At 40.4% G+C, this 27,314-nt stretch overlaps 1 protein-coding gene across 1 annotated transcript; it reads left to right on the top strand.

The window, feature by feature from the left end:
* Positions 1–27,314, top strand: LOC146395986 (uncharacterized). Its single transcript, XM_084999104.1, has 4 exons — positions 1–451; positions 529–1,027; positions 9,829–9,957; positions 21,994–27,314. Exons 1-4 carry the CDS (start codon positions 1–3, stop codon positions 22,292–22,294), a joined length of 1,380 nt encoding a protein of 459 aa, XP_084855230.1. The 3' UTR covers positions 22,295–27,314.

Below are 27,314 nucleotides of genomic sequence, written 5' to 3'. Positions count from 1 at the left end.
ATGCACACTGATGACACAGACACACTCACTCCGGCACGCGCCAGCGGCGTTGATCCTCCTTCCCAGCCAGGCGGCAGCAGGCGAGATGGCCTTGAGGCAGGTGACAAGCCACGGGGAGGCAGGCTCCGCGCTCCAGATGCCACCCTGGAAGTGGGCATATCTGGGTCCCCCAAACCCAGCTGCAGGCCTCTCCGGCCGGGTGGCTGGCGGCCTCGCTGTGGCTGGGCCTCCAGTTCGCCTCCTGCCGCGCTCACCGCGCGGCCCCCCACTCTCCATCCCGCTTTGCACCTCCATCGCCGCAGCCCCCGAGAGCTGGTCTCCGAGAAGCCTGCAGCCCGCCTGCCTGCCCGCCTCCACAGGCTCGGTTACATCTGGGATGCATTGCCCCTTAATTGTCGACCCCATTATTGTGATCAAGTGAACGTTGCTAATCTCTACATTTATTGTTTAGGTAAATAGAGGCTGCGTTTAATCAATACGCGGGGCCCCAGCCCTCGCAGCGCCAAGTAACTTAAGTCAACGGTGAAGATTTCAGTGTGTGCGTAATTACAGAACACACGGAATATTCATCCAGCCTAATCCCACATCTCTTCTCCGACCTGGAGAGGGAGAGGAGGGAACGTAAGGAATCTCCACCCTCTGAGGGATTGAGAGCCGGCTCCCTTCAGGGAAGAAAAGGACTTCTTCTTGGCTGTGACACCGTGCGCCGGGCGCGGGGGACTAAGGCTGGACTAGGGACCGCCCTGACAGCCGAGCCACTAAATTCCGCGCTCTGCGCGGTCACCCCGAGGGTTTCTGAACCCCTCCCCTTCAAATCTGCAGCGGTGACGAGGGCGGCTCCGCACCCAGCAGGTCTCCGCGGAGCAGGAAGCCTGAGGGCGGGGCCCGGGGAGGCGGGTCGGGCTGTTCCTGACGCCCCGGCCTTCGCAAGCCGGCTGGATCTCTTCCTCTGCCTCCGCTCGGAGCAGCCAGGTTTTGCCCCGCGGGAACTCTCGAGAACTCCACGCTTGGGCGCGCAGAACTGCGGGTATTGGAGCTTCTTTCTAAATAGCTATTGTTTCCTAATTAAGAGGACCCTAGCCCAGTGCTAGGGAGAGCGACTCGGATTCGCAGCAAGGAGTGGGCAGGCCTGGGGAGGTGGGCGGTCCCCTCTGGCGAGGGGGTGGTGTCGGCTCCTTACCGCAGCTTGCCTGCCTGCCTGCCGGAGTGTCCTTAGGGTGAGGGCCTCTGGGCTCGGCAGGGGAAGAGTTAATTATCTGGGCCTCATCCCGGCGGCTTTTGGAAGAGCCCGACCCCTCCCAACGCCCAGAAGTGGGGCCCAGGAGGCAGACCATCCAGTTTGAGGCATTGACACTATCTCCTTGGGCACTTCGTCGCTGGGAGTTTGTTTCTCCTGTGCGCTCCATTCCCTGGAATGTTCGATATAAACAACTAATAATTCCGGTTGTAATCAGATACCCGCCTTGCGTGGAATTGCCCCGTTTACAATAAGCTGGATTCTAAAGTCAACTGATGATTTGCAAGTTTAGGGTGTCGGCGCAACCACCGAACACAGCTGAGACTTGTATGGGGGCCCACGGTTTTGGATGGTAGCTGGTTTTAATTTTTGGAATTGAACATCTCTCGTATAAGGTATCTCTCTCTACTTTCTCCTTCCCATAAAAGTTGAATAGCATTTAGAACAGAAAGAAAATTAAACACAAATGTTAGTGCAATCCTTTTTCTGTCTAACATTTCTTCCTGAGACTCCCCTCTGCCAGCCTCAAGCTTCCAGCCAAGCCTGTGACTCCTTATCAGATGCAGATTTTTACCACCCTGCTGCAAATCCGCCTGCCACTAAGTCCACAGGACAGATAAATATGGCATCAGACTCCTTCAGGTGGGGACATTGACTTAACTTCTTCTGGACTGTGGTTGTTTTTAGGCTAGGACAAGAAAGGCAAGAAGGCTGATGGCCAAGGGCTCCTGGATGGCACAAACCCTTTGGGTGTGAGTTAAGGTCCACCCCTTAATGCTATGACCTTGGATGGGCCAGTAAACTTCTCAGTTTCCTCCTTCCGAAAATGAAGCTAATAATTTTGACTTTGAAGAATTATTAGAAAGGTTAAGTAAAACTCTATAGGGAAACTCCTAGCAACATACTCAATACTTTTAATTGTTGCCTTCCATTTTCCACTGAAATACACCTAAAAATTGGGAGCTAAAGGCAAAATTGGCAGCTACTTTAGGATTTCTCTTGTGGTGCAGTGGGTTGAGGATCTGGCGTTGTCACTGCTGTGGATCTGGTCACTGCAGTGGCATGAGTCCGATCCCTGGCCTGGAAACGTAAAGAAAAACCATCAACAGCTACTTTAATACAGGATATTAGTGTGTATGTAGAAAGCACAGGACCTAGTACAAAATCAGGTTGGAAGAGGGTGAATGCAAGGACAGCTAGCAGCTGCCTGTTTTGGAAGGAGTGAGGTTTAGCTGCTCCAGTCAGCAGCACATGCCTTTCATGGTCTGGTTCTCACAGGTCTGCACAGTGGGAAAGAGGAGATACTGTCTCGTAACAATAACAGTTAACATTTACTGAGCAATTATTATACACCAGGCACGATGCCAAGTACTTTATACACAGCATCTCATTTAATCCGCATGATAATCTTATTAGGTGAGTATTATGAGTATTTCTGATATCTCTCTTTTTAAACTTTTATTATGGAAAAATCTCAAGTATATACTTGAAAGTAGAGAGTATATTATAATGAACCCCTTTATGTCGATCGCCCAGCATCAATAATTTTCAGCTCACAACCAAATTTGTTCAATCCTTATTCCATCCATTTTCTCCTCTATTTTAAAGCAGATCTCAGACATCATATTTTATTTGTAAATATTCCATTATTATGCAAATACAAAGATGATGACTCTTAAGAAAAAACAATATGCCATGTTATAATCATACCTAAACACATTTGAAATAATTGTTTAATATTATCAAAATCTAATCCTTGTTCAAGACTCTACACTTATGAATGATTTTTTACAATTTGCTCTTTTTTTTTTCAAATCAGATCTAAGCAATATCTGCACATTTAGTCTCTCATGTCTCTTTTAATCATAGGTCTCTCTCCCTCTTTTTCTTTCCTTGCATTTTATTTATTGAGGTAACATAGTCATTTGTCTTGATATCCTTTTTATAAATAAAAAACAGGCTCAGAGAGATTAAAGGAATTTAGTAAGAGATATAAAGGGAATTCTGACCTAGCTATGTCTGATTCCAGAGTCTAAGTACTTAATGGCTTTATTATATTCCCTTTAAATCAAGTGATGAAAAGCAAGACACAGAAAAAAACACAATCACCCATAAAAGATTTCAGAACATGCCTGATTCTCCTAAGCAACTAGTTCCTTTGCTAAGTGCTCACAGAAAAATGCAGGCAGGGTTTGAATGTGGGAAGAGAAATTGAAAACAGGATAACTCAGTATCCTCCTTCTGTTTTGAATCTGACTAAATAATTCCTGCATGCAAATGTATCTATAACATAGTGAAGGGATTTTTATTTCCAACAAATATTTAGCAAAGCAAAAGCATTTCTTAAACAAATCTACCAGTTTCCTTTCTTCCTCTTCTCCTTTATTTTCCTCCTATTTTCTCCTTTTCTCTGTTCTCCATAGCTAGATAAGGAGAAAACATCTCTTTTAAGTAGTTATTTTAAAATACCAGTCAAATTAACAATTTAGTAGTTTGATATGTGATATCTGGCTTTTGTTACGGTAGTTTTGAAACCACAGTTACCCTAGCAACTGAATACATTTTTTCTTTTTAAAAATTTTAGCTGTCTGGAGGAGAAAAAAAAAGAAAAAGAAAACTTCTTGCCAGAATTTTCCCATAATAGCCTCCATTAACTGCAGTGACTTCTATTGGAGAGGCCAGCACTGCTGTCTCCTGCTGTTACCAGTCATTCACTGATCTAGCAGATGTTTTGTTTGATAAGGCCAATTTGAGCTTTATAAAACATTTATTTTTTCATCTCCAAGGAGCAAATACCAGTAAGGATGGGATTCGGCATCTGTCACTGGCTATCAGACAAGGGCCTCAACCTACCGGTGGAGTTTCTGGGTGAGAAGAAGCACTAAAACAAACCAAAAGACTTAATTTATTTATTTTTTTTTAAAGAGGGAGGATGGTTAAAGGGCATTAGATCAGTCCCTTGAGGTTTAATAAGAGGAAAAAGGTGAGTAGAAGAGCCAATCCTCTACTGTTGGAAAACACCTTGGTAGATGTGCAGTTGCCAAAGCAGGTGATGATGCTAGCGAGTGAGGCGAGGGAAGGGACTAAGAGAGGGGGTGATGCACACAGCGTGGCGTGTCATAGATTTGATCAAACATGTGTTAGCTTTTCAAGGAGGTGAAGTAGAGGAGAGTGAGCAAGGAAAAAAGCTGTACATTAGCGCTTTGGGGAGCAACTAGCCTCTGAGCATTTGTAAGAACATTCCTTTGCTTCTGCTTAAAATTTGTATTAATATCAAACTCATTATTATTGTTATAATAGTATGTACTAATATTTTGAAATGATTACCATTAATGTCAACAAACTGGAAGGCTGGGAGGCTTAGTGATCCGGGCTAGAATCAACTGGAGAGTCTTCTTCATTCACACATCTGGCAGTGGATGCTGTGGACATCCCTACATGGTTTCTCCACATGCTCTCTGCATGGCTGGTTTTGGGTTTCATCACAGCATGCTTGTGAATTCCTAGAGCCAGGGTCCCAAGAGAGCAGGGTGAAACAGCGTGATATTTTGGAGATCTTTTGATTGGGGCAGTCACAAATACTTGCCCATGTTTGAGGAGAACAGCCATAAACGCCACCTCTCCATGAGAGGAGTGTTAAGATCAAGTTGTAAAAAGAACACTCAGGGTGTGAGATACTGTTTCAGTCCCTTTTGGAAAATACTGTCTGCAATAATATATGTATATAACCTGTAAAGGAAGCTTCCTAACAGAGTGCAGAGAGTTGACATCTGAGAGCTATTTTTCACTGTCTGTGGCAGTCGAAAATTAAAGTCTTTCCTCTGCAGCTGCCCATCAAAAATGAACACCCATTTTTCTTTTTCTTTTCTTTTTTTTTTTCTTTTTCAGACACACCCAAGGCATATACAAGTTCCCAGGCCTGGGAGTGAATCTGAGCCACAGCTGTGGCAATGTCGGATCCTTAACCCATTGTGCCATAGCAGGAACTCCATGAATACCCATTTTGGAATTCATAGAAGTGAGGAATAAATATTTTGTGTGAATCATTAAAAAACAATAAACAATAAAGACAGTCTAAGATGTAAAGCAGGATTTTACATATTTCCTATGATTTCTTTTTTTTTTCTTTTTTGTCTTTTTGCCTTTCCTAGGGCCACTCCTGTGGCACATGGAGGTTCCCAGGCTAGGGGTCTAGTCGGAGCTGTAGCCGCTGGCCTATGCCACAGCCACAGCAACACAAGATCCAAGCTGTGTCTGCAACCTGCACCACAGCTCACGGCAATGCCGGATCCTTAGCCCACTGAGCAAGGCCAGGGATCGAACCCGCAACCTCATGGTTCCTAGTTGGATTCGTTAACCACTGAGCCACGATGGGAACTCCGCCTATGCTTTCTTTATTCGGAATTATTTTTGGAGTTCCTACTGTGGCTCGTCAGGTTAAGAACCTAACTAGTATTCATGAGGATGTGGGTCAGTTCCTGGCCTTGCTCAGTGGCTTAATGGGAATCCGGTGTTGTGGTGAGCTGTGGTGTAGGTCTCAAATGCAGCTTGGATCTGCTGTGGCTGTGGCGTAGGCCAGCAGCTGTAGCTCCGATTCGACCCCCTAGCCTGGGAACTTCTGTATGCCACAGGTGTGCCCCTAAAAAAAAAAAAAAAAATTATTTTCTACTAATTTCATGCAAGTATAAAATTTGCAGTGTTTTGACTAACATTTTGCTCTCACATGTACAATTGGTAACTGCATAACAATTCTTTAAACTTATCAGCAGGTGAAAATAACAGCAAGTACAGAATTTCACCATCTATCAGAGTTTCTCTGTTGGCTCAAAACACTGTAGCAAAAGTATTGATCTAATAACTTGGTCACTCGAATCTCTTTAAAGTCTGATAGACGCTTTAGTAGAGAATTATTGATAATAGAAAAAAAATAATGCTCAGTCTCTCTCTCTCTATTAGCTTCTAATTGATTACTTAATGCAAAGTTTTGGAATATTCGAAATTAGCCTGCATCTTTGAAAGAAACTTTACTACTTTGTTACTGCAAGTCTTTTTTTTTTTTTTAATATGAAAAGAGACTGAGGAAATGTCCAAAAGTTTGGTTAACAAATTAAAAACCCATGTTTAAATGCTTTAATATACTGGCCTTATTTCACTGTGTCATCAGGGGTTGATTTACCAGCTATAAAATAACATAAGAAATCTTTTAAGTGTAGAATTGTTGACAATATTTGAATTTCTGTACATATACTGTGATCTTCTGATAATGACTGTATCAATTGTGACAGCTCACTGTAGCTCACCCAGACTAACTCTGAAATCAGTGATGAATTTTCAGAGATCTGAGACTGGTCATGAGACTAGGCTTGATTTCACTATCCCATGCTTGCTCCGCATTCAACAGTTCAGGCCCTTTCCACCCTTCTCCAAATCCTTTCTGCAAACCTTATCAACAAAATACCTTTTTTAAAGATACAAACAATTGGTGTATTGGGGCAACCTTTCAATGAGGAAGACAGAAAAGCTGTTGATGATATTGCAGGGATAGACTCAAAGGAAAGGAGTTTTGGAAGTTGACAGTCTGTCATTTTAAAACATTAAATTGGGAGTTCCTGTCGTGGTGCAGCGGAAACAAATCCAACTAGGAACCATGAGGTTGCAGATCAATCCCTGGCCTCACTCAGTGGGTTAAGGATCCGGCGTTGCTGTGAGCTGTGGTATAGGTTGCAGATTCGGCTTGGATCTGGCGATGCTGTGGCTCTGGCGTAGGCCCGCAGCTGCGGCTCCAATTGGACGCCTACCCTGGGAACCTCCAAATGCCGCAGGTGTGGCCCTAAAAAGATCAAAAAAAAAAAAAAAAAAAGACAAAAAAAATTAAATTGAATGTAATATTCTTAGTTAATAGTTAAATTGATCTGGAGGCATTTGTTCAGATCCCATTAAAAAATTAACCCATTTTTCTGTGTTCTAGTGCCATCATAATTGAGGGATGGAGAAGAAATACACAGAAATGTATCAAAGTTAGGATTCATCTGGCACATGTGTCAAAACAACCAGAAACCAAGATAAATAACATTGGCTTGAAGTTTATGAAATAGAAGCTTACTTCTAAACTGATATGGCCGCTCCATGATCATCAGGGATCTGATGCCTCCCTTGAGGTCTCACCTACTTTACTTAGGACCAGTCTTATAGGTCAAGATGTTAAGTTTCGGCTACTGATTCTATGTTCAAGTCAGTAGCAAAGAGGAAAGGCAAAGAAAACACACTCTTTTCCCTTAAGAATGTTACCCAGGAGCTTAATTTAACACTTCACTTAACATCTCATGTAGTAGAATTTACTCACAGAGTCATATTCAGCTTCAAGGAAGGCTGGAAATACAGCCTTTTTTTGTGTGTGTGTGTCCACACCCATGGTATGTAGAAGTTCCCTGGCCATGTCTTGAACTCTCTCCACAGCAGTGACAATGCTGGATCCCTAACCTGCTATGCCACAAAGAAACTTCCGGGAAATACAGTTCTTATTCTTTGTCACCATGTTTCTAGGTTTAAAAAAAAAAAGTATATTGGAGTTCCCGTCGTGGCGCAGTAGTTAACAAATCCGACTAGAAACCATGAGGTTTCGGGTTTGATCCCTGGCCTTGCTCAGTGGGTTAAGGATCCAGCCTTGCCGTGAGCTGTGGTGTGGGTTGCTGATGCGGCTCGGATCCTCTGTTGCTGTGGCTCTGGCGTAGGCCAGTGACTGCAGCTCTGATTAGACCCCTAGCCTGGGAACCTCCATATACCACGGGAGGAGCTCAAGAAAAGGCAAAAAAAAGACAAAATTGTATAAGGAGAAAAAGGAGATGATATATTGGGGGCAAACAGTATTCTTTACCATAAAATAAATTCTTTGGGGGAGGAGGGATGATCTAGAAACCAATAAACTATTGTAGGGAGGGAAATTTGTACTATATTGGGCTGGTCAGTAAGTGACTGAATAGCAAAATAATTTTAAAATTTCATTCTTTTCCAGATAAACATCAAAAATAACATCTACGTGAGACAAAGTATTATTGATATTGTTAAGTGTGAAAATGGCATTGTGGTTTTGTTAACATAATGCCTTACTTTTCAAATATTTATATTGAGTAAAAGAGATGAAATAACATGATCTCTAGGATTTGCTTAGATACTTCTTCAAAGGAAAGAAAGGGGGAAGGTGAAGGAAATATGGTGGAAATATTGATAATTTAAAATTTGGAGTTTTAGGTATATGAGATTTATCATCCTACTATTTTTAGTAAGTTTGAAACAGCTCATGTGAAATTTTTTTTGTAAATAACCAGGACTGAAATTTCTAAATCCTAAGTGATGAGTTCCTTAGAGCCTTGGCCAAGTTACTTAATGTTCCTGAGTCTCAGTTTCTTCATATGTAAAATGCAGATGGTAATATCTTGTCCTAACCATTTAATAGCACGGCAGTGAAGGTCAAATATAAAAATGCCTGTGAAAGTGTTTCAGAATCTATAATGTAGTATAGCATCAGTTATTGTTAATGATATACTTGCTGTCATTTTTGTTATCATTATTAACATGAGGGCAGAGGCCATGTCTCATTATTAACTGCTGTATCTCCAGTGACTAGTAAAATGCCTGGCACATAATAGATATGAAATGAATGTTTGATGAGTGAGAACAGAAATTGGTGAGCACAAAATTTGTATCTGCAACTGACATGGGATAGAAGATACATGAGAAATTATCCAACACCGTCGTAGGACATATGAGGAAACTGAGGCCCAGAGCAATTGAATGATACAGGGTAGCAGAATGTCAGTAGTGGAAAGGCACAGTCATCCACAAAATCACAAGGGAAACACCAGAGACCCCCCGGAAAGAATGTTTTCTTTTTAACTACCTTGGAAAAGCATGCCATAAAATAATCACATCAATTCTTGCTATAGTCCCCAGTAACAGTGCATTTTCTAGCAGTACTCATTTTGTTTTGTTAACTACTATTTCCAAACAGGAGGCTAACCAGAGGGACTCAAAAGTCCTTTTGTCATGCAAAAATTTTGGTTGTAATAGTCCCTGTTATAAGAATTGGTCTTGTAGATGGAATGACTACTTACAATCTTTGCTTTAAAAGTTCCCATAACACTGTTACATGATCTTTGTAGCCAAGAGCTGTGAGTTCTGTCCAAGTCTTTCATGGAAAACTCTCTACTTGAGTGTGCATCTAGTTCTGTCCTTTCAGCCCTGTCCTGACACAACAGGGCTAAGTTAGGACCATATTTTCAGATTATCACTCTACTTTGATGTGTGAGATATGTATGCTCAACAATCCCCAAGCAAATAGGGGAGTCATTCAGTAGCCAAGATTTCAATGATGAAAATGATCTGAGATTAATTTATTTGGCATACAACAAATACGTATTTTTGCTCATGAATCTGTAACATGGTTAGGAAGTTCTGTTGATCTGAGCAGGGCTTGGTTGATCTCACCTGGGTTTACTTGAGTCTGTGATCAGCTGGCGGGTCAGCTGGGGGCTGATTGAAGCAGGATGGCCATGGGTGAGATGATTCATCTCTGAACACTTATTCTCCCACAGGCTATCCTGTGCTTGTCATTGTGGTGAAAGCAGGCTTCCAAAAGAGTACGCTGACACGTGTAAGCCTTCTTGCAGGCCTCAGCTCAGAACTGGCACATTCACTTCTGCTGCCTTCAATTGGTTAAGCAGGTAAGAAGCCCAGTAGGGATTCAAAGGCAAGGAAAATAGATTGTACCTATAGACGGGATTCGAAGCCACATAATAAAAGGCATGGATACCTGGCAGTTCCCTCATGGCTCAGTGGGTTAAGAATCCAGTGTTGTCATTACTGTGGCATGGGTTTAATCCCTGGCCTCGGAACTTCCACATGCTCTGAGTGAGGTCAAAAAGAAAAGGAAAGAGTCATGGATACATGGGAGAGAAGAATTGAAGACGTTTTTTGCAATTAATTTACCATGATAAAGATGAGACTTTGTTAGTGATACCTTAGTGAAATTTCCCCTAGAAGTGTCCCTAACTAACCAAACATGCAGCCTTCAAAGTGCTTTACCTCAGAGTTCCCATTGTGGCTCAGCAGAATCCGACATAGTATCTGAGAGGATGCATGCTCCATCCCTGTCCTTGCTGAATGGGTTAAGGGTTCAGCCTTGGGGGGAAGCTGCAGTAAATCTGTGGAGAGCTGCAGCTGCAGCTCCGACTCAACACCTAGCCTGAGATCTTCCATATGCTGCAGGCGCGGCTGTGAAAACGAAAAAGAAAAAAATCAAAATGCTTTACCTTTTGAGTTGGAAGAAGAGAACTTCATTGGAAGAGTGGAGAGAAGCTTTAAGTTGGGCAGATCAGCAACAGATACTGGACTTTAGAAGATTGCAAAAACAGGCAGAGATCTAATTTTTCTGTGCCTTTCAAAGTTGATCCATACCTGATATCAGCATGGATTTCTAAGTCCTGAGTATTAAGCTCTTTATGTATACCAGCTCATTTAATTCTTACACTTACCATGTAAGATATCATTGCCTCTGTTTATGGATGAGGAAACTGAGGCTTAGGAAGGTTAAAGTTTGGGAAGGTTTAACAGTCTGATAAGGTCTCTCAGCTATCAGTAAGAGAGTGTGCATTCACACTCAGCCCATTCTGACTTCAAGGCCAGTGGCGCAAGGCAGCAGCAGGATGGTGGCCAGGAAGGACTTGAGCTCACCTCCTCCCACTGAAACACCAAAATCACGCCTAACTGCTGAGCAGCCATGGACAAAAAAAAAAAAAAAAAAAAAAAATGGAACCTACCAAAATATATATTCTACATCCAAAGACAAAGGAGTAGCCGCAAGATGGTAGGAGGGGCCCTTTCATGATATAATCCAATGCCATACCCGCTGGGTGGGTAACCTTCAGATTGGAAAATAACCATATTGCAGAGGTTTTCCTAGAGGAATGAGGGTTCTGAGCCCCACGTCGGGCTCCCCCATTCTGGGGTTTTGGCATTGAGAGGAGGAGCCCCAAGGCCAGTGGGAGATATTTAACACTATGCTATTCAGTCTCACCAAATGAAGAAATTCCCTCTACCCCTGCAAATGGCATTGTACATCCGTTTGGAGGTACAGAAAATCCTAACCATCTCAAGCTAAATAGGTAATACACTTTTTTTTTTCTTTTTTCCTTTTAAGGCCACACCTACAGCATATGGAAGTCCCTGGGCTAGGGGTTGAATTGGCGCTACAGTTGCAGGCCTATGACACAACCACAACAACGTAGGATCTGAGCAGCATCTGCAGCCTACACAGCAGCTGATGGCAATGATGGATCCTTAACCCACTGAATGAGGCCAGGGATCAAACCTGCTTCCTCGCAGAGACTATGTCGGGTTCTTAACCCACTGAGACACAACAGGAACCCCTAGTGATAGAATTTTCATTTGTGGTTAATATGCTAAAAAGCAGGTTGGTGTCATATCATACAACAGGGGTCAACAAACTTTCTCTGTAAAAGGACTGATAACAAACACTTTAGGCATGTGGGTCATATTATTTCTGATACAACTCTCGACTCTATATGTAAATGGATGAATGTGGCTGTGTGCCAACAAAACTCTATTTACAAAACAAGTGGCCAGCCAGATTTGCCATAGAAATTTTGACAAGCCGGGACCTAGCCCAAATGTACTTTGTTCCAAAGCCCAGTTTGAAGTATCCTCCACATCCTCTCAAACATAATAAATATAGTAATAATGCAGATTTTGATAATTCAGATGTGCTATTTTAAATACATATGCTATTAATAAAATATACATAAGGCAAAAATCATGATTGTCACATAAATACAGAAACCTACAAGTCAAAGACCTTATTTAATTCATTAATAATTAATGAGGGCAATGGTGAGAGGTTAAAACCCTGTCAAAGGAGAATGCAAAGAACAGACACATATGGTAGCCATCAAGAATGCTGAAATGAGGGAGTTCCCTTGTGGCTCAGCAGAAATGAATCTGACTAGTATCCATGAGGATGCAGGTTTGACTCCTGGCCTTGCTCAGTGGGTTAAGGATCCAGCATTGCTGTGAGCTGAGGTGTAGGTCTCAGACGTGGCTCTGATCTGGCATGCTGTGGCTGTGGTGTAGGCCAGCAGGTGCTGCTCTGATTCAGCCCCTAGCTGGGAACCGCCATATGCCGCAGGTACAGCACTCAGAAGAAAAAACAAAACAAACAAATAAAAAATAATGCTGAAATGAAATTGCCAATAGGTGAAAAAACAATATTTGCAGGGAACAAAGTGTAATGTTTAAGAGTTCTCTTGTGACACAGCAGGTTAAGGATCCAAAAAAAAAAAAAAAGAGAGAAAATATTTGGAATCATTGCTTTTATTTTTTTATTTATTCATTCATTTATTTTTTAGGGCCATGCCCACAGCATATGGGAGTTTCCAGGCTAGGGGTGGAATTGGAGTTGTAGCTGCTGGCCTGCGCCACAGCCACAGCAACATCAGATGCTATAACCCACTGAACAAGGCCAGGGATTGAATCCGTATCCTCATGGATACTAGTTGGATTCATTCATTACTTCTGAACCACAATGGAAACTCCTGGAATCATCTCTTTCACATGGTGATAGTCAGTTGCATCTTCACCAAACAGAATTTATTGTCATGTCTATAGATAAGACTCATTTGCATTCATTTCCTACAATTTATGGAGTTATATGTAAAATTTCCCAAAGATGGTGAAAACCAGACCCCTATATAGTCAGATAATGCCACAGGATCACCTAGACAACATCCACTGAAAAGATTCCCAATAATCTTCACCCATTCTGCATTTTCCCTAACATTCTATTTTAATTTTTCTGAACACTATTCTTTTTAAAAAACTGAAGTATAGGAGTTCCCATTGTGACTCAGTGGGTTAACAACCTGATATAGTGTCCCCAAGGATGGAGGTTTGATCCCCAGCCTTGCTCAGTGGGTTAAGAATCTGGCATTGCTTTGATCTGCAGTGTTGGACACAGGTGTGGCTTGGTTCCCACATTGCTGTGCTATGGTGTAGGCCGGCAGCTGCAGCTCAGATTTGACCCCTAGCCCAGGAACTTCCTTATGCTTCAGGTGCAGCTGTAAAAAGAAAAAAAAAAAAAAAAAAGCAAGAAAAAATTGAGGTATAGTTGATTGACAATGTTGTGCTAATTTCAGATATATAGTAGAGTGATTCAGTTATATATTATTATTTTGATTCTTTTTCATTATAAGTTATTACAAGATGTTGGAATTTAGTTCCCTGTGCTATACAGTAAATCCTTCTTGTGTATTTATAGACAGTGATGTGTATATGTTAATCTCACACTCCTAATTTATCCTTCCCCTACATAGTTTGTTTTCTATGTCTGTGAGTTTATTTCTGTTTTGTAAATAAGTTTGTATTATTTTTTAGATTGCACACATAAGTGATATCATATATGTCTCTTTTTGTCTGACTTACTTCACTCAGTATGATAATTTCTTAGGTCCATCCATGTTGCTGCAAATGGCAATATTTCATTCTTTTTTATGGGTGAGTAGTATTCTATTGTATATATGTACCATATCTTCTTTATCCTTTCATCTGTTGGTGGGCACTTAGGTTGCTCCCATGTCTTGGCTATTGTAAATAGTGCTGCTGTGAACATTGGGGTGCATGTATCTTTTCAAATTAGAGTTTTCTCTGAATATATGCCCAGGAGTGGGATTGTAGGATCATATGGTAGCTCTATTTTTAATTTTTTAAGGAACCTCTGTACTGTTCTCCATAGTGGCTGCACCAACTTATATTCTGACCAACAGTGTAGGAGGGTTCCCTTTCTTCCATACCCTCTCTACCATGTATTATTTGTAGACTTTTTGATGATGGCCGTTCTGACCTGTGTGAGGTGATACCTCATTGTAGTTGTGATTTGCATTTCTATAATATTTAGAGATGTTGAGCACTTTTCGTGTGCCTGTCTTTATGTCTTCTTTTGAGAAATGTCTACATAGATTTTCTGCCCATTTTTTGATTGGGTCGTTTGTGTTTTTTGATATTGAGTTGTATGAGCTATTTGTGTATTTTGGGAATTAACCTTGTACGTTGCATTGTTTGCAAATATTTACTCCCAGTTTTTAGGTTGTCTTTTTGTTTTGTTTATGGTTTCCTTTGTTGTTTAACACTATGCCTTAATCCAAAGTTTTCCAAGGGGTGGTATATATAACACTAAAGGTGATTTTAAATGGCATGGATAAATGTTTGTTTTTTATTTTAATGATTATATATTTGTTTTATAATGGGTTGTAGAAGTAAAATTAGTCTGTCAAACTCATGATTTCACAGACACTATTTAAAAAAAAAAATCCATACCTTAACAGATCACTCTGGAATTTCAGAACACTATACATCAAGAGATGATTCGAAAATCCTGTAGAAAGAAAAAAAGTTATTTACAAAAGAACAAGAATTAACAAACATCAGATTTCCCATTTGCAACATTTGATGCTCAAAACAAGGGAAAAACAACTTCAGTTTAGAGTGAAAATTATATTGAGTAGAATTTTATTTCAATTCAAACTTTTCAATCAAGTGAGAGCAAAGCAGAGTTACTCAGAAATTTAATAACTCAGAAATTTTAACATCCATGTAAATTCCAGTTAACTTAAAATATACTCATTTGTAGTCAAGAGGGAGAAACAGAGATCAGATTAACCTTCCTGCCTGAAACAACTAAAAAAAATCAGACAAAATATATGAAATTATGATTTTCAAGACATTGAGCATGAGATAATAAGGGACAGTGATCCCTGAGAAATGGAAAACACAGCAAATGACCCCAGTGATTATCCCAGCTTAGAGCCTGGGAAGAGCTTCCAGGCTGCAGTGCAGGAGAAGGAATCCAGACAGGATGCAACCATCTGAGTGGAGCAGATGGAGCTGGGAGTTGAAGAGATGAAGCTAAGAGAGGCCAAATCTGCTGGAGTTTTCAGAACAAAGAACCAGAGGAGTTCCCATTGTGGCTCATCAGGTTAAGAACCCGACATAGTGTCCCTGAGGATGTGGGTTTGATTCCTGGCCTTGCTCAGTGGGTTAAGGATCTGGCATTGCCACAAAGGTCACCGCTTTGGCTTGGATCCAGTATTGCCATGGCTGTGGTATAGGCTGGCAGCTGCAGCTCTGATTTGACCTCTATGCTGGGAACTTCCACTTGCTGCAGGTGTGGCCATAAAAAGAAAAAAAGAAAAAGAGCCAGAGAGGAGAAAGCTTCTCAGAGAAAGAGAGAACCCTGTGCCAAACTGTCCAGAGGTTCTCCCTAAAGTAGTCACCTGAGAACTTATCGGTGTATGCATGTGTGGAAACTATACTAGATCAGGTAAAGAACCACCCATAAGGAGCTTACACAGGGCCAGAAAGAGTGTCAATGCCCCTGAGCAAGACTGGAAAATTTCGCAGTTCATGGGATATTGGGTGGACCCTGCAGAAGGGCCTTGTTCAGTAGAAGGCAAAATTAGCCCTAGATTAAATAAATGCTCTTCTGACCTTAGCTAATGAAACGTAAAAGCAAGACCTCAAAGGATCAATTTTTTTCCAGGTAACTTAGTTGCATCCCAGCCCCCAAAACAAAGAATTATCCAAACCAAAATAGCAGTACTGCTGAAGCTGAGAAGTTCTGATCTAGAGGAAAGATTTTTTTTTCCCTTTTTTGACCTCCCAGTGGCACATGGAGTTCCCAAACCAGGGATCAGATCCGAGCCACAATCTCGACCTAAGCCGCAGCTGCGGCATCGCAAGATCCTTAACCCATTGTGCAGGGATCAAACCTGCACCCCAGTGCTCCCAAGAGCCACCGATCCTACTGTGCCACAGCAGGAATTCCTAGAGCAAAGATTGAACATATTAAGTAGAAACACAGAAGATGTGAAAAAGGTACGAATTGAACTTCCAGAGATGAAAATAATGATACAGATGAAAGAATACACTGGATAGGATTCGTTAAAAACATATTAGATACTGAAGGAAAATCAGGAGTAAATTTGAAGACAGTGGTATAAGCTGTGCACAATGAATACAGACAAAAATAAATCTGGGAAAAGAAAAGGACTATAGTAAGATGTGGGACAACTTCAAGTGGCCTAATATATATGCAATTAGAGCTCTGATGGAAAGGTGAGATAGGGGGAGTGTGACAGAAAAAGTATTTGAAGAAATAAAAGCCAAATTTTTTCCCAATCCAATAAAAACTAGATCCAAAAAGTTCAACCAACCCCAAGCACAAAAAAAACACAAAGAAAACTACACCAAATTAAATTCGTTAAATTCATTAAAGCAAGTCACAAAGAGAAATTATGAAAAGCAACCAGGGGGGTGGAAAAACATGACATGTACCAAGGAACAAAGATCATAATGACAGAACATTTCTTGTCAGAAACAACATAAGCAAGTGAACAAGCAAAGAGACAAAAACCCAGTGGAACTACATCTTTAAAGTACAAAAAACAAAATGTGGTCAAAAAGATACTGTACTAAAATATCTTTTTAAAATGAAGGCAAAATATGGGGAGTTCCCATCGTGGCTCAGTGGTTAACGAACCTGACTAGCATCCATGAGGATGTGAGTTGGATCCCTGGCCTCTCTCAGTGGGTTACAGATCTGGTGTTGCCATGGCTGTGGTATAGGCCGGCGGCTACAGCTCTGATTCGACCCCTGGCCTGGGAACCTCCATATGCTGCTGGCGCGGCCCTCAAAGACAAAAAGACCAAAAACAAATAAATAAATAAGTTAATTGATTAAAATAAAAGCAAAATAAAGGCCTTTTCAGACATTAAAAAGCTTAAAGAATTCATCACGAGCATATCCACTTTACAAAAAATGTTAAATTTTTTAGGCAGAAGGAAAATATTATTAATTGGAAATATGGACCTACCAAAAGGGATATAGAACAATTGATATGGTAACAATGTAGATAAATGTGTTAAGATATTTTCAGTATTAATTCAATCTTTTAAAAAGATAATTGACCATCTAAATAACAAAATAATGTGGTGTGGGGTTTACAACACATGTAGAAGTAAAACATATGACGAAATAGGACAAAGTGCTGATTTGCTTGGAGGGGAGGCACAGGGGTTGGTCCAGGAGCTCTGTCTGTGACTAAATGCTATAATAGCCTTAGTAGAAGTATTAGAAAACCTGTTTGGCCTTAGTAGAAGTATTCGAAAAACTCAGAGGTTAAATCAAGCTCTCCACTGATACATGCAAAGCCCATATTTTCTTCTTCTTCTTCTTTTTTTTTTTCTTTGTCTTTTGTCCTTTTAGGGCTGCACCCAAGGTTCCCAGGCTAGAGATCTAATTGGAGCTGTGGCTGCCTGCCTATGCTACAGCCATAGCCATGCCAGATCTGAGCCGTGTCTGTAGCCTACACCACAGCTCACGGCAATGCCGGATCCCTAACCCACTGAGCAAGGCCAGGGATCGAACCCATGACCTCATGGTTCCTAGTCGGATTTGTTTCCGAAGTGCCACAATGGGAACTCTGTATATTTTCTTTCCTAAAGAAAAGGAGACGGAAAGAAGGTTCAGACTGATTTGCACAGACATTTGGTATGGATTTCCTCAGTAGGGGTGTAGGTCAGTGTTTGATTCTCCCTTCAAGTGTCCCCTCCATTGGGACCCTACGCCATCAGTATAGCAGGCTTTTTGTGGGCCTGGCTGAACGTAAGTTGAGATGGGAACAGGCATTCAGAAAGCTCCCCTTTTAGGGTGCCTGCAGCTTCGCCTTCCTCAAGCGAGGAGGACATAGCTCTGTGAATACTCAGATTGCAAATCCCCACCCAGTTGAGTGGTGCTGCCTCCCCAAGTGAAGCAATGGGCAGGGAGCGATCCTCTAGCCAGGCCTGGATGTACTTCCCTAAGTCTTCTTATTTCAGCCTTAGTATGAGAACCCAAAGAACATGGTACATATCTTTATAATCACAGGGAAGCAAAGATGTTTCTACATAAAAGACCAAAGCCAGGAAAAAGGACTTATTTCAGGCCAATGTTGTATCAAACCGTGGACTTGGCTAATACATTTATTGATTACATTTTGACATTGTATAGATACAGAACTTAAAATAGTTTTTTCCTTCAAAAATTGAGGCTGTACTATTTGGCCTTGAAGATACCAAGCCTAGAAATGATTTTAAAATAGGTTCTCAGGATAAAATACAACTGAGAGAGGAACAAATGATGGGCTGGAGGTTTTTATTCACTACAAAAACCCATAGAAAATTGCCTGGCTCCTAATGCTTTTGTGCTCTGTTATACTATATGATTTGCTTCTAATTCCCTTTGGGAATGTTACAGATGAACTGAATTATTTATTTAAACACATAAATATAAATTCATTTCTTATTCTATACAGTTATTCTGGAAATTGGTAGTATTTTTACCAAAAATGAGGATTCCCTTAAAAGTTAGCATATAGGTTTTTTAGGGCCTCACCTGCAGCATATGGAAGTTCCCAGGCTAGGGGTTGAATGGGAGCTGTAGTTGCCAGCCTATGCAACATGGGATCTGAGCCGCATCCGTGACCTACATCACAGCTCACGGCAACTCTGGATCCTTAATCCACTGAGCAGGGACAGGGATAGAACCCACATCCTCATGAATACTAGTCAGATTTGTTACTGCTGAACCACAATGGGAACTCCTGAAAACAATCTTAATTTGACTTGAATACAATGAAGATCTTTTTAATGAAGATGGGCGAGCTGGATATATTATACTCTACAAACTGTTATCAACCTTTCAAATAAGTGAAAAAGTCCTGGGTAGAAAATTAAGATTAACATTAATTATACCTCTTTGTGAGGTCTGTTTTTAAGCTATTTGAACTCCAGCACTACATCTGGAATATATATATTGCATAGTTGACAAATGCTGTATTAATTTACATCGTTTTTGTATGAATGAATTTTGACAGTTTATATTGCAGTAAGAAACATGCGCATGTTTCAGTGGCTCAAAGGTTCCGTCTCACTCACGGAACATGTCAGCTGTAGCTGTGCTCAGTGTATTCATTTCAGGATCCAGGCTGACGAAGCAACACCTATTTAAGACCCTCATTTTTGTGGCGAGGGGAAAGAGTGTAATGGTTGGACCATACAATGGCACTGAAGCTTCTGTTTGGATGGTATATGTGGATTACACTTTACATTTCATTGGCTGAAGCAAGTCACATAGTTAAACCTAATGTTAATAAAGTAAGGAAGTATGCGCCTCCTATAGGAAGGGACTCAAGTCACATGGAAATGTATGGACTATATAACTCTCTTACAGGAAGTGTGGTAAATAATTGAAAATAATGCAGTCTTCCACCGTTACTAAGTGGGATGCATCTGATGAAGAAATAATTCAACATACTGTTCTGCTCTGATCATTCAAATAAGTCTAACCTAATGGTTTTTGTAATATCCTTTCAAATTTTATCCCTGCAATTAAAGTGTCATGAAACTTCTTGTGCAATACAAACAATTGCTACTCAGTGCCATTGTGGTTTTTTGGGTTTTATTTTTTATTTTTGGTAGAAACATGAGGGAGAGAAGTGTCCTTAGCAGGATCAGTCACTAACTAGTTATGACAAAGATAGTGACTCTTCTCTAATAACAGCAGTGCTGTAAAGTATTTCTTTCCACATATGGCTCACATGTTCTTGTTAAAAATGGCAGCCACCACCATTCACTGTTCCTATTACTGTCTGTAACTCTGTCCTTTAAAATTTGTCCCCTACTCAAAATCTTTTCTCGAGAAGAGCTGTCATTGATTTTTCTCCAGTATTCCATTGAGATGCCACATTGTTTGAAGCAGAATGTCAGTGAATATCCTTCCCGCAATACTTCTGGCATGTAATCATCCCCACATCGTCACTAAATATAGGAGCTAGTTGGTTCTCCTGATGCCACACACATGTCCTGAGCAGGGAACTGTTTTTGAAGAGTTCTGCTACCATACAGTGTTTGTAAGTCTTTGTTTATGATTTAAGAACTTTGGCATAAAGTCGAATTTTATATTTTGTGAGAGGGATTGAGCTCCACCAGAATTTCAAAGACCTTAATTTTTGTCTGTAGCTGGATTCTACCCTGATTTTCACTTTCCCATTATGATATGATGGTCTTCCTGATATTATTGCTAATTTTTCTTTATTAGTGCATGTAAGAGATTTATCTCCACCCTACCCCACCTGCTGCCTTTAGAGAGAAAAACTGTCATTATTATGGGATGAGATGAGTCATCAAAGAGATTCCAGACAATGGGTAGATCTGATAGAGTAGGTGAAGGTGAGATTATTCATTGCATTTAGAACTCGCCTCTCATCTTAGCCAGGCACATGAGTGGAGAGTTCGAGGTTTCCAAAAGATCAAAACCAGCAATTGAATGGAAGATCCAACAGAGAGGCATAAACTTTGAACTTGAAGAGTCAGAAATTCTTTGGCTTGTCCTTCGTGGGATGCTGATATAAGATGGAGCTCATGCTATGAGGACTAAGATGAATGGAATTGCTGAAAAAGCAAATTGTTCCTTAAAAGTCTTTATGATTCATCAGCAAAAGGGCTTCAGAAATCCTATAAGGGATTGAGAAAAAGGTCAAGGCTAAAGGTCCCATCTTCATCAATGGGAAAGAGACGACTAGTCAGTCAATACAGGATTTCTCCAAGGAATTTTGAAACCAGAGAGAGAACTCTCTTTCTTCTGTCTTTAGGTAATTAGGAAAAGGCAGAACCCAGGAAGGAAAGTGATTGATGGTTCTGGTTAGGGCACTGGGTCTACATCCTGTGATAAGAACAGGCAGATGGTTCCTGGAAGAGACTAGAATTCTGTCAGTTCTAGTGTTGGTGCTGCCCAGATCCTACTCAGGTGAGCACTCAGACTGCTGAGTGTCTACATCACCAAGTATCCAACTCAGACTGGGTGGGAGCAAGTCATGGCAGTGGGGACTGTGTAGGCCAAAGCCAATCTGAGGCTGAAAGCTATTCTCTTAGATAAGGATTTTGTATTCTGTGAACTATGAAAAGGAAGAAGGAAATCCCGTGCCCCTTTCTCTATGGAGGAGGATTTAGTTGATACTCTTGTCAGAAGTCAAGACACTTATGAGACCACAATTACCTGCGGGTGGGGTCATTGTGATTAAAGACATGCACTTTTTTCTCCTCATTGCTTTCATGTAGTGAGCTGACATGGTCCTCTGTTCAAAACACTCAGAAATATTTTTCCTTTTTGGTGCTTTCTCCTCACTCATGAAGCAAAAGAAAACAAATGAGATGGGGCCTGCCTCCTTAGGGAAGGTTGGATTTTTTTTTTCTCTCTATCCTTTTTCATTAAATATTTTAGTTCCTGGGTTAAGTCCCTTGCAGAGAGAGTGCAGTCCTGCTTGCTCCGGGTAAAACTACCCCTATTCTTAAGCAATTTAAGACATCTTTATTGTAATGGCCAGAAGACAGACCGTGCATTTCCAAATGGTGGCAGTGATGGTCGTGTGTGTCCTTGCATAGGCAAGAGGCTCTTTGAAATGAAAAGGTGGAATGAGAAAGTGGGAACTCTAGACCTGGGGTATTGTGGTTGATAATTGTGCCAGCTGCAGAAATCACATGATGGTTCTTTGCATAGAATGTCAAGCTAACCAGGTGTCTGCTTCTTCTGAAGAGTGCACTGTTTCATGGGGGTTCTGTAACCATGTTTTCCACTTCCACTGTGTCTCTCACAGGCTCAAAACACAGCAGGTGTATCCACTGGACAGCAGAGAGTGGGAATTCCAAAAGTACAGACATCAGAAAAAGAATTCTTTCATCAAGCTCAACTGCTTTGTTATTCATTTAATGACTAGCCCTCCTGTTAATTATAAATTAGGGAGAACCATGTCTTTTCTGCTTTGTCTTTTCAGTTTGCTATTCCTACAGCCATATTGTATTCTGTGTCAAATAAAATCCAGTTGGATCCTCAAAAAAAAGAAACGAAAAAAGAAAAAGAAAAAAGAAATCTTTCTTGTGCCTTCGAAATATCTATGAAGAACAGGATATACCAATCTGAACCTGTTTCCAACCCCGCTTCATTCTATTGCTTGGAGAGAATTAACTCACTCTCCATGGGCAACATCAAAGTAAAGAGTCAGGATTTTCAGGCCTACCAAATGCGTTCAGTGGTGTTCAGATTCCAAGCCTAGAAATGGTTGGCTTTCATTTGTTTCAAATGTTTGCTTGGGCTCATAATTGGATAAGCAGTACACTGCCTAGTGGACTTCGAGTAAACATATTAGTTAATCCATGCTTTACAGGTGTTTTACATATAGGATTCTTTTATGTGCAAAACTGGGGAAAAAAACAGCTGTTCTACAGCCCTTCTTATTCCAGCAGGCCTTTTCTTTGAAAGAATAATGAAAATATATTGCTCCCTGCATATTTCCTATTTCTGCTGTCACAAAGATTGTATCCAGGAGGCATGTGATTCCAGAAAATCCATTTGATGGTGGATGAATAGTGCAAGTTAATTTGACTGAATTTCTGGAAGTTGCACCCAACTATCCTGTCCCCTTTGAAGTGCTGTCCAGGATGGCAATTTGCTGCTGGCCTTCTGCAGCCTATTTTGTGGTAAATGAAAGGACCAGTATTATGTAAATCACTAAAGTGTTTAGGCTCTCTGCATATATTGCTCCCTTAAGGAACAAGACTGTTGGCCAGAGGTGACCCATAAATCATAATGGGAACAAAAAAAGAGTGGCATGGTTAACAGTACAACATGGAACTTGCTTTCGGGCTTTCATTCTGAGTGAGTAGGACATAGTAAGGTAGGATATCATGGTGGAGAGTTCATTGCTAGGCTCTTTGGATATACCTGCATCAGGAATCTATCACCTTGTGCCAAGATCCATGAGTCCATATGGTAACCTTAGAATTCAGCTGCTTACCAGAATTTTTTCTGCCAATCTGATGGCCTTGTCTGATGTAAATAGAGAGGAAATGTAACATTGAATTGAGAGCATTCCCAGGGACTTCAAAGGAAGACCATGAACTGGGAGCATCTGCCACTTTCTGGCTCCTTATCTGATTTATAACATAATTTAGATCCAAGAATTCTCAAAATACGAGTTATGAATATGACTATTCATATCAGTTTATTCAGGTAAACTAAGTAATTAGTTCTGATCAGAATGTAGTGAATTTTTAAAAACCTAACAGAAATATATTTCAACATTCAATGTTATTGTAGCAGCATTACACTCTAGATTCAGAAGTGAAATTTTCTTTTCCCAGGATCTCTTCCTTTGAGTGATCATTATATACATTATATTATGTATATAAGCCAATGTCTATGTAAATAGTTATAAATCCACATATACTTGTTGAATATATAGTACTCAGAAAGGTGAACCAAATAATGGATATGGTTGGGAAAATGATGAAAAAGTCTCAATATCAAATATCCTGATGAAATATCAAAAATATAATGTCCATCAACCAGATGATTGCAAGTTGAATTTTTCAGTTTTTTTTTTGAAGAATAGAAAGAAATATTTATTTTTTAACTGTTGACTTATAGACTTACCTTATAAATTATATGTATTCACCTTTTATTAGTTACATATGTTGCTCACATTTTCCTTCAATCTTTTGACTTTTTAAAATAGTGTCTTTTGGTGAACAAAAGGATTTACTTTTTTTTTTTTACAAAATAAAATACATATATTTAAACACAATTACATTCACACAGATTATTATATAATGGATCTTAAGAAACATATTAAGCGACTCCCTTTGGAGAAGTGGAATGGGAAAATATGCTGAGACAAATAGGAAATTTATTCTATACTTTATCCCATTTTGTATGGCTTTCATCTTTACTATTTAGTATTATCTATTACATTTCAATTTTTCTATAAAATTAGCATTATATTAAAATTGTGTGTATTATGCCACTAAAATTCATAAAGAAGAAAGCCTTATATACCATTAAATATTTTATATAGCATAATAGAAAGAATAACTTAACTGGTAAGAATAACAAAAATAATATACCCTCTGAAAATAAGTAAAATATAAAATGCATAAGTTGGTTAAAAAACAGTGTAACTATATAAGTATGTCCTCACAATTTGTTACATCTCATCAATTCTTCAATAAAGGCATTACACCATTCTAGGTAATGTGATAAACAAGACATTATAGACTTTACATTGTACCATGGAAAGAAAGGGTTATTAATAATACAATTGTAGACATATTATTTAATTGTACAATTGCATTATTTAATTATAATTATCATAAATTCTTTGATGGAGAGGAAATCAGAATTAGTTCTAAGAAGACTTCAGCATTCCAAGAATGATGTCAAATGACCCCCTTCATGGTGGATTATGCATTTATTTACTATGAGATATATTTCTTCTTCAGAGATTCCTTGTTTGTGTATCAATTGTAGATTTTTGGTTTGCAGTTATTCTGAAGTTTTGATATGAGTCTATATGTATACAGGATTGATTTAAGTTGTTGTTCTCTTAATTGCAAGTTCATCTCCAGTGTCCTGCATTTGTATCCACCTCTTCTCATGATTTCTGATTTTGGTGGTATAATCGTGCATTGATGATTTCGTATCTTTACTGTATATGTACCTTTACTGGTAAGCCTTGTCATTTGTGGAAGTTTTGTTTCCTGTTGCTGTCTTTTCTTTTCTGCCTAGAGAACTTCCTTTAGTATTTGTTGTAAGGCGGGTTTAGTGTTGCTGAATTCTCTCAACTTTTGCTTATCTGTGAAGGTTTTGATTTCTCTTTCAAATCTGAATGAGAGCCTTGCTGGGTAAAGTAATCTTGGTTGGAGGTTTTTTTCCCTTCATCACATTAAGTATATCATGCCACTCCCTTCTGGCCTGCAGAGTTTCTGCTGAAAAATCTGTCAATAGCCTTATTGGGGTTCCCTTGTATGTTACTTGTTTCTTTTCCCTAGCTGCTTTCAAGATTTTCTCTTTGTCTTTAATTTTGGTCAGTTTGATTAATATGTGTCTTGGTGTGTTCCTCCTTGGGTTTATTTTATATGGTACTTGTTGTGCTTCCTGGATTTGAGTGAGTGGTTCCTTTCCCATTATAGGGAAGTTTTCAGCTATTATCTCTTGGAATATTTTTTCTGTCCCCTTCTCTCTCTCTTCTCCTTCTCACACCCCTATAATACAGATGTTGTTGCGTTTCACGTTGTCCCAGAGATTTCTGAGACTCTCTTCATTTGTTTTCAATCTTTTTTCTCTTTTCTGTTCCGCATCCATAATTTCCACTAATCTGTCCTCCACCTCGCTTATTTGTTCTTCTGCCTCCTGTATTCTGCTGTTGGTTGCTTCTAGTGAATTTTTTGTTTCAGTTATTTTATTTTGCATCTCTTCTTGTTTAAGTTTTATATCTTGTATCTCTTTGCTCAGTGTTTCCTGTAAGTTATCCATCTTTGCCTCCAGTTTATTCCCAATGTCTTGCATCATCTTCAGCATCAACAATCTAAAGTCTTTTTCCTGGAGGCTAAGAATCTCCTCATCGCTTAGCTGATTTTCTGGGTTTTTTCCTTTCTCCCTCATCTGAGTTATAGTTCTCCGTATTTTCATTTTTATAGGTTTTTGGTGTGGTGACCTTTTTACAGATACAAGAGTTGTAGCCTCTCTTACCTCTGGTGTCTGCCTCCCTTGTGGCTGAAGTCAGTATGGGGGCTTGGTGTAGGCTTCCTGATGGGAGGGGCTGATGCCTGCCCACTGGTAGGTGGAGCTGATTCTAATCCTTCTGGTGGGTGGGGCTTAGTTTCTGGATGAGATTAGAGGCAGCTGTGTGCCTGAGGGGTCTTTAGGCAGTTTACTGAGGGGTGGGGCTGTGATCCCACCTGGATTGTTTGCCCTGGGGCTTCTCAGCAGCTGACTGACAGGTGGGGCCAGATTTTCCCAAAATGGCCACCTCCAGAGAAAGGCATGCTGCTGAATATTCCCGAGAGCTTTGCTTTCAATGTCCTTCCCTCACAACAAGCCACATTCACCCCTGTTTTCCCAGGATGTCCTCCAAGAACTGCAGTCAGGTTTGACCCAGATTCCCATGGAGACTTTGCTTTGCCCTGGGACCCAGTGCACATGAAAGTCCGTGTGTGCCTTTTAAGAATGGGGTCTCAGTTTCCCCCAGTCCTGCGGAGCTCCTGCACACAAGCCCCACTGGCCTTCAATGCCAGATGCTCCAGGGGCTCTTTCTCCCAGTGCTGGATCTCCGCAAGTGAGGGTTTGATGTGTGGCTCAGAACTCTCACTCCTGTAGGTGAGTCTCTCTCTGTGAACCAGTTTTCAGTCTGTGGAGCTTCCCACCCTGGAGGTATGGGGTTGTTTATATCGTGAAATCGCCCCTCCTACCTCTTGATGTGGCCTCCTCTTGTTCTTCTAGAGTAGGGTATCTTTTTTTAAGGTTTCCGGTCCATTTGGTTGGGGATTGCTCAGCTTTTAGTTGTGAATTTTGTTGTTTTTAGGAGAGAAGTTGAGCTCCAGTCCTTCTATTCTGCCGTCTTAATCCTCTCTGAATTTTTCAGTTTTATCTTCGTGGGAAAATGTGAATATAGCCTTCTAATATTGTTTTACACTCAATGCCCAGTTCTGTACACTTTCCCAGGTTCAAACAATCATTTCTATTTGACACAAATTAAAAATCCATGTTAATATTTATAGAGTATTTCAGTTATAATACTCTGCTTGACAAAGACATTTTTTTTTTTTTTGTCTTTTTTTGCTATTTCTTGGGCGCTCCCGCGGCATATGGAGGTTCCCAGGCTAGGGGTCGAATCGGAGCTGTAGCCACCGGCCTACGCCAGACCCAGAGCAACAAGGGATCCAAGCCGCATCTGAGACCTACACCACAGCTCACGGCAACACCGGACCCTTAACCCACTGAGCAAGGGCAGGGACCGAACCCACAACCTCATGGTTCCTAGTCGGATTCATTAACCACTGCGCCACGACGGGAACTCCGACAAAGACATTTTTCAGGCATTTTTCTTTCTTTTTAAAAATAAAATTCATAAAAAATTCAAGA

The sequence above is a fragment of the Sus scrofa genome, chromosome 15, assembly GCF_054392235.1.
Source record: "Sus scrofa isolate SSC_HxYL_T2T_F1_AM1 chromosome 15, Sscrofa_HxYL_maternal_Yorkshire_Landrace_v2.0, whole genome shotgun sequence".
Classification (NCBI taxonomy): Eukaryota; Metazoa; Chordata; class Mammalia; order Artiodactyla; family Suidae; genus Sus; species Sus scrofa.
This window is presented reverse-complemented; position numbering and strand designations above follow the sequence as displayed.

Coding starts and splice junctions, on each gene's coding strand:
- LOC146395986 (XM_084999104.1), top strand. CDS start 1: ATGCACACTGATGACACAGACACACTCACTCCGGCACGCGCCAGCGGC. Junction 1,028..9,828: donor TTGGGCGCGCAGAACTGCGG/GTATTGGAGCTT, acceptor ATTCTCCCACAG/GCTATCCTGTGCTTGTCATT. Junction 9,958..21,993: donor GCCTTCAATTGGTTAAGCAG/GTAAGAAGCCCA, acceptor TGTCTCTCACAG/GCTCAAAACACAGCAGGTGT.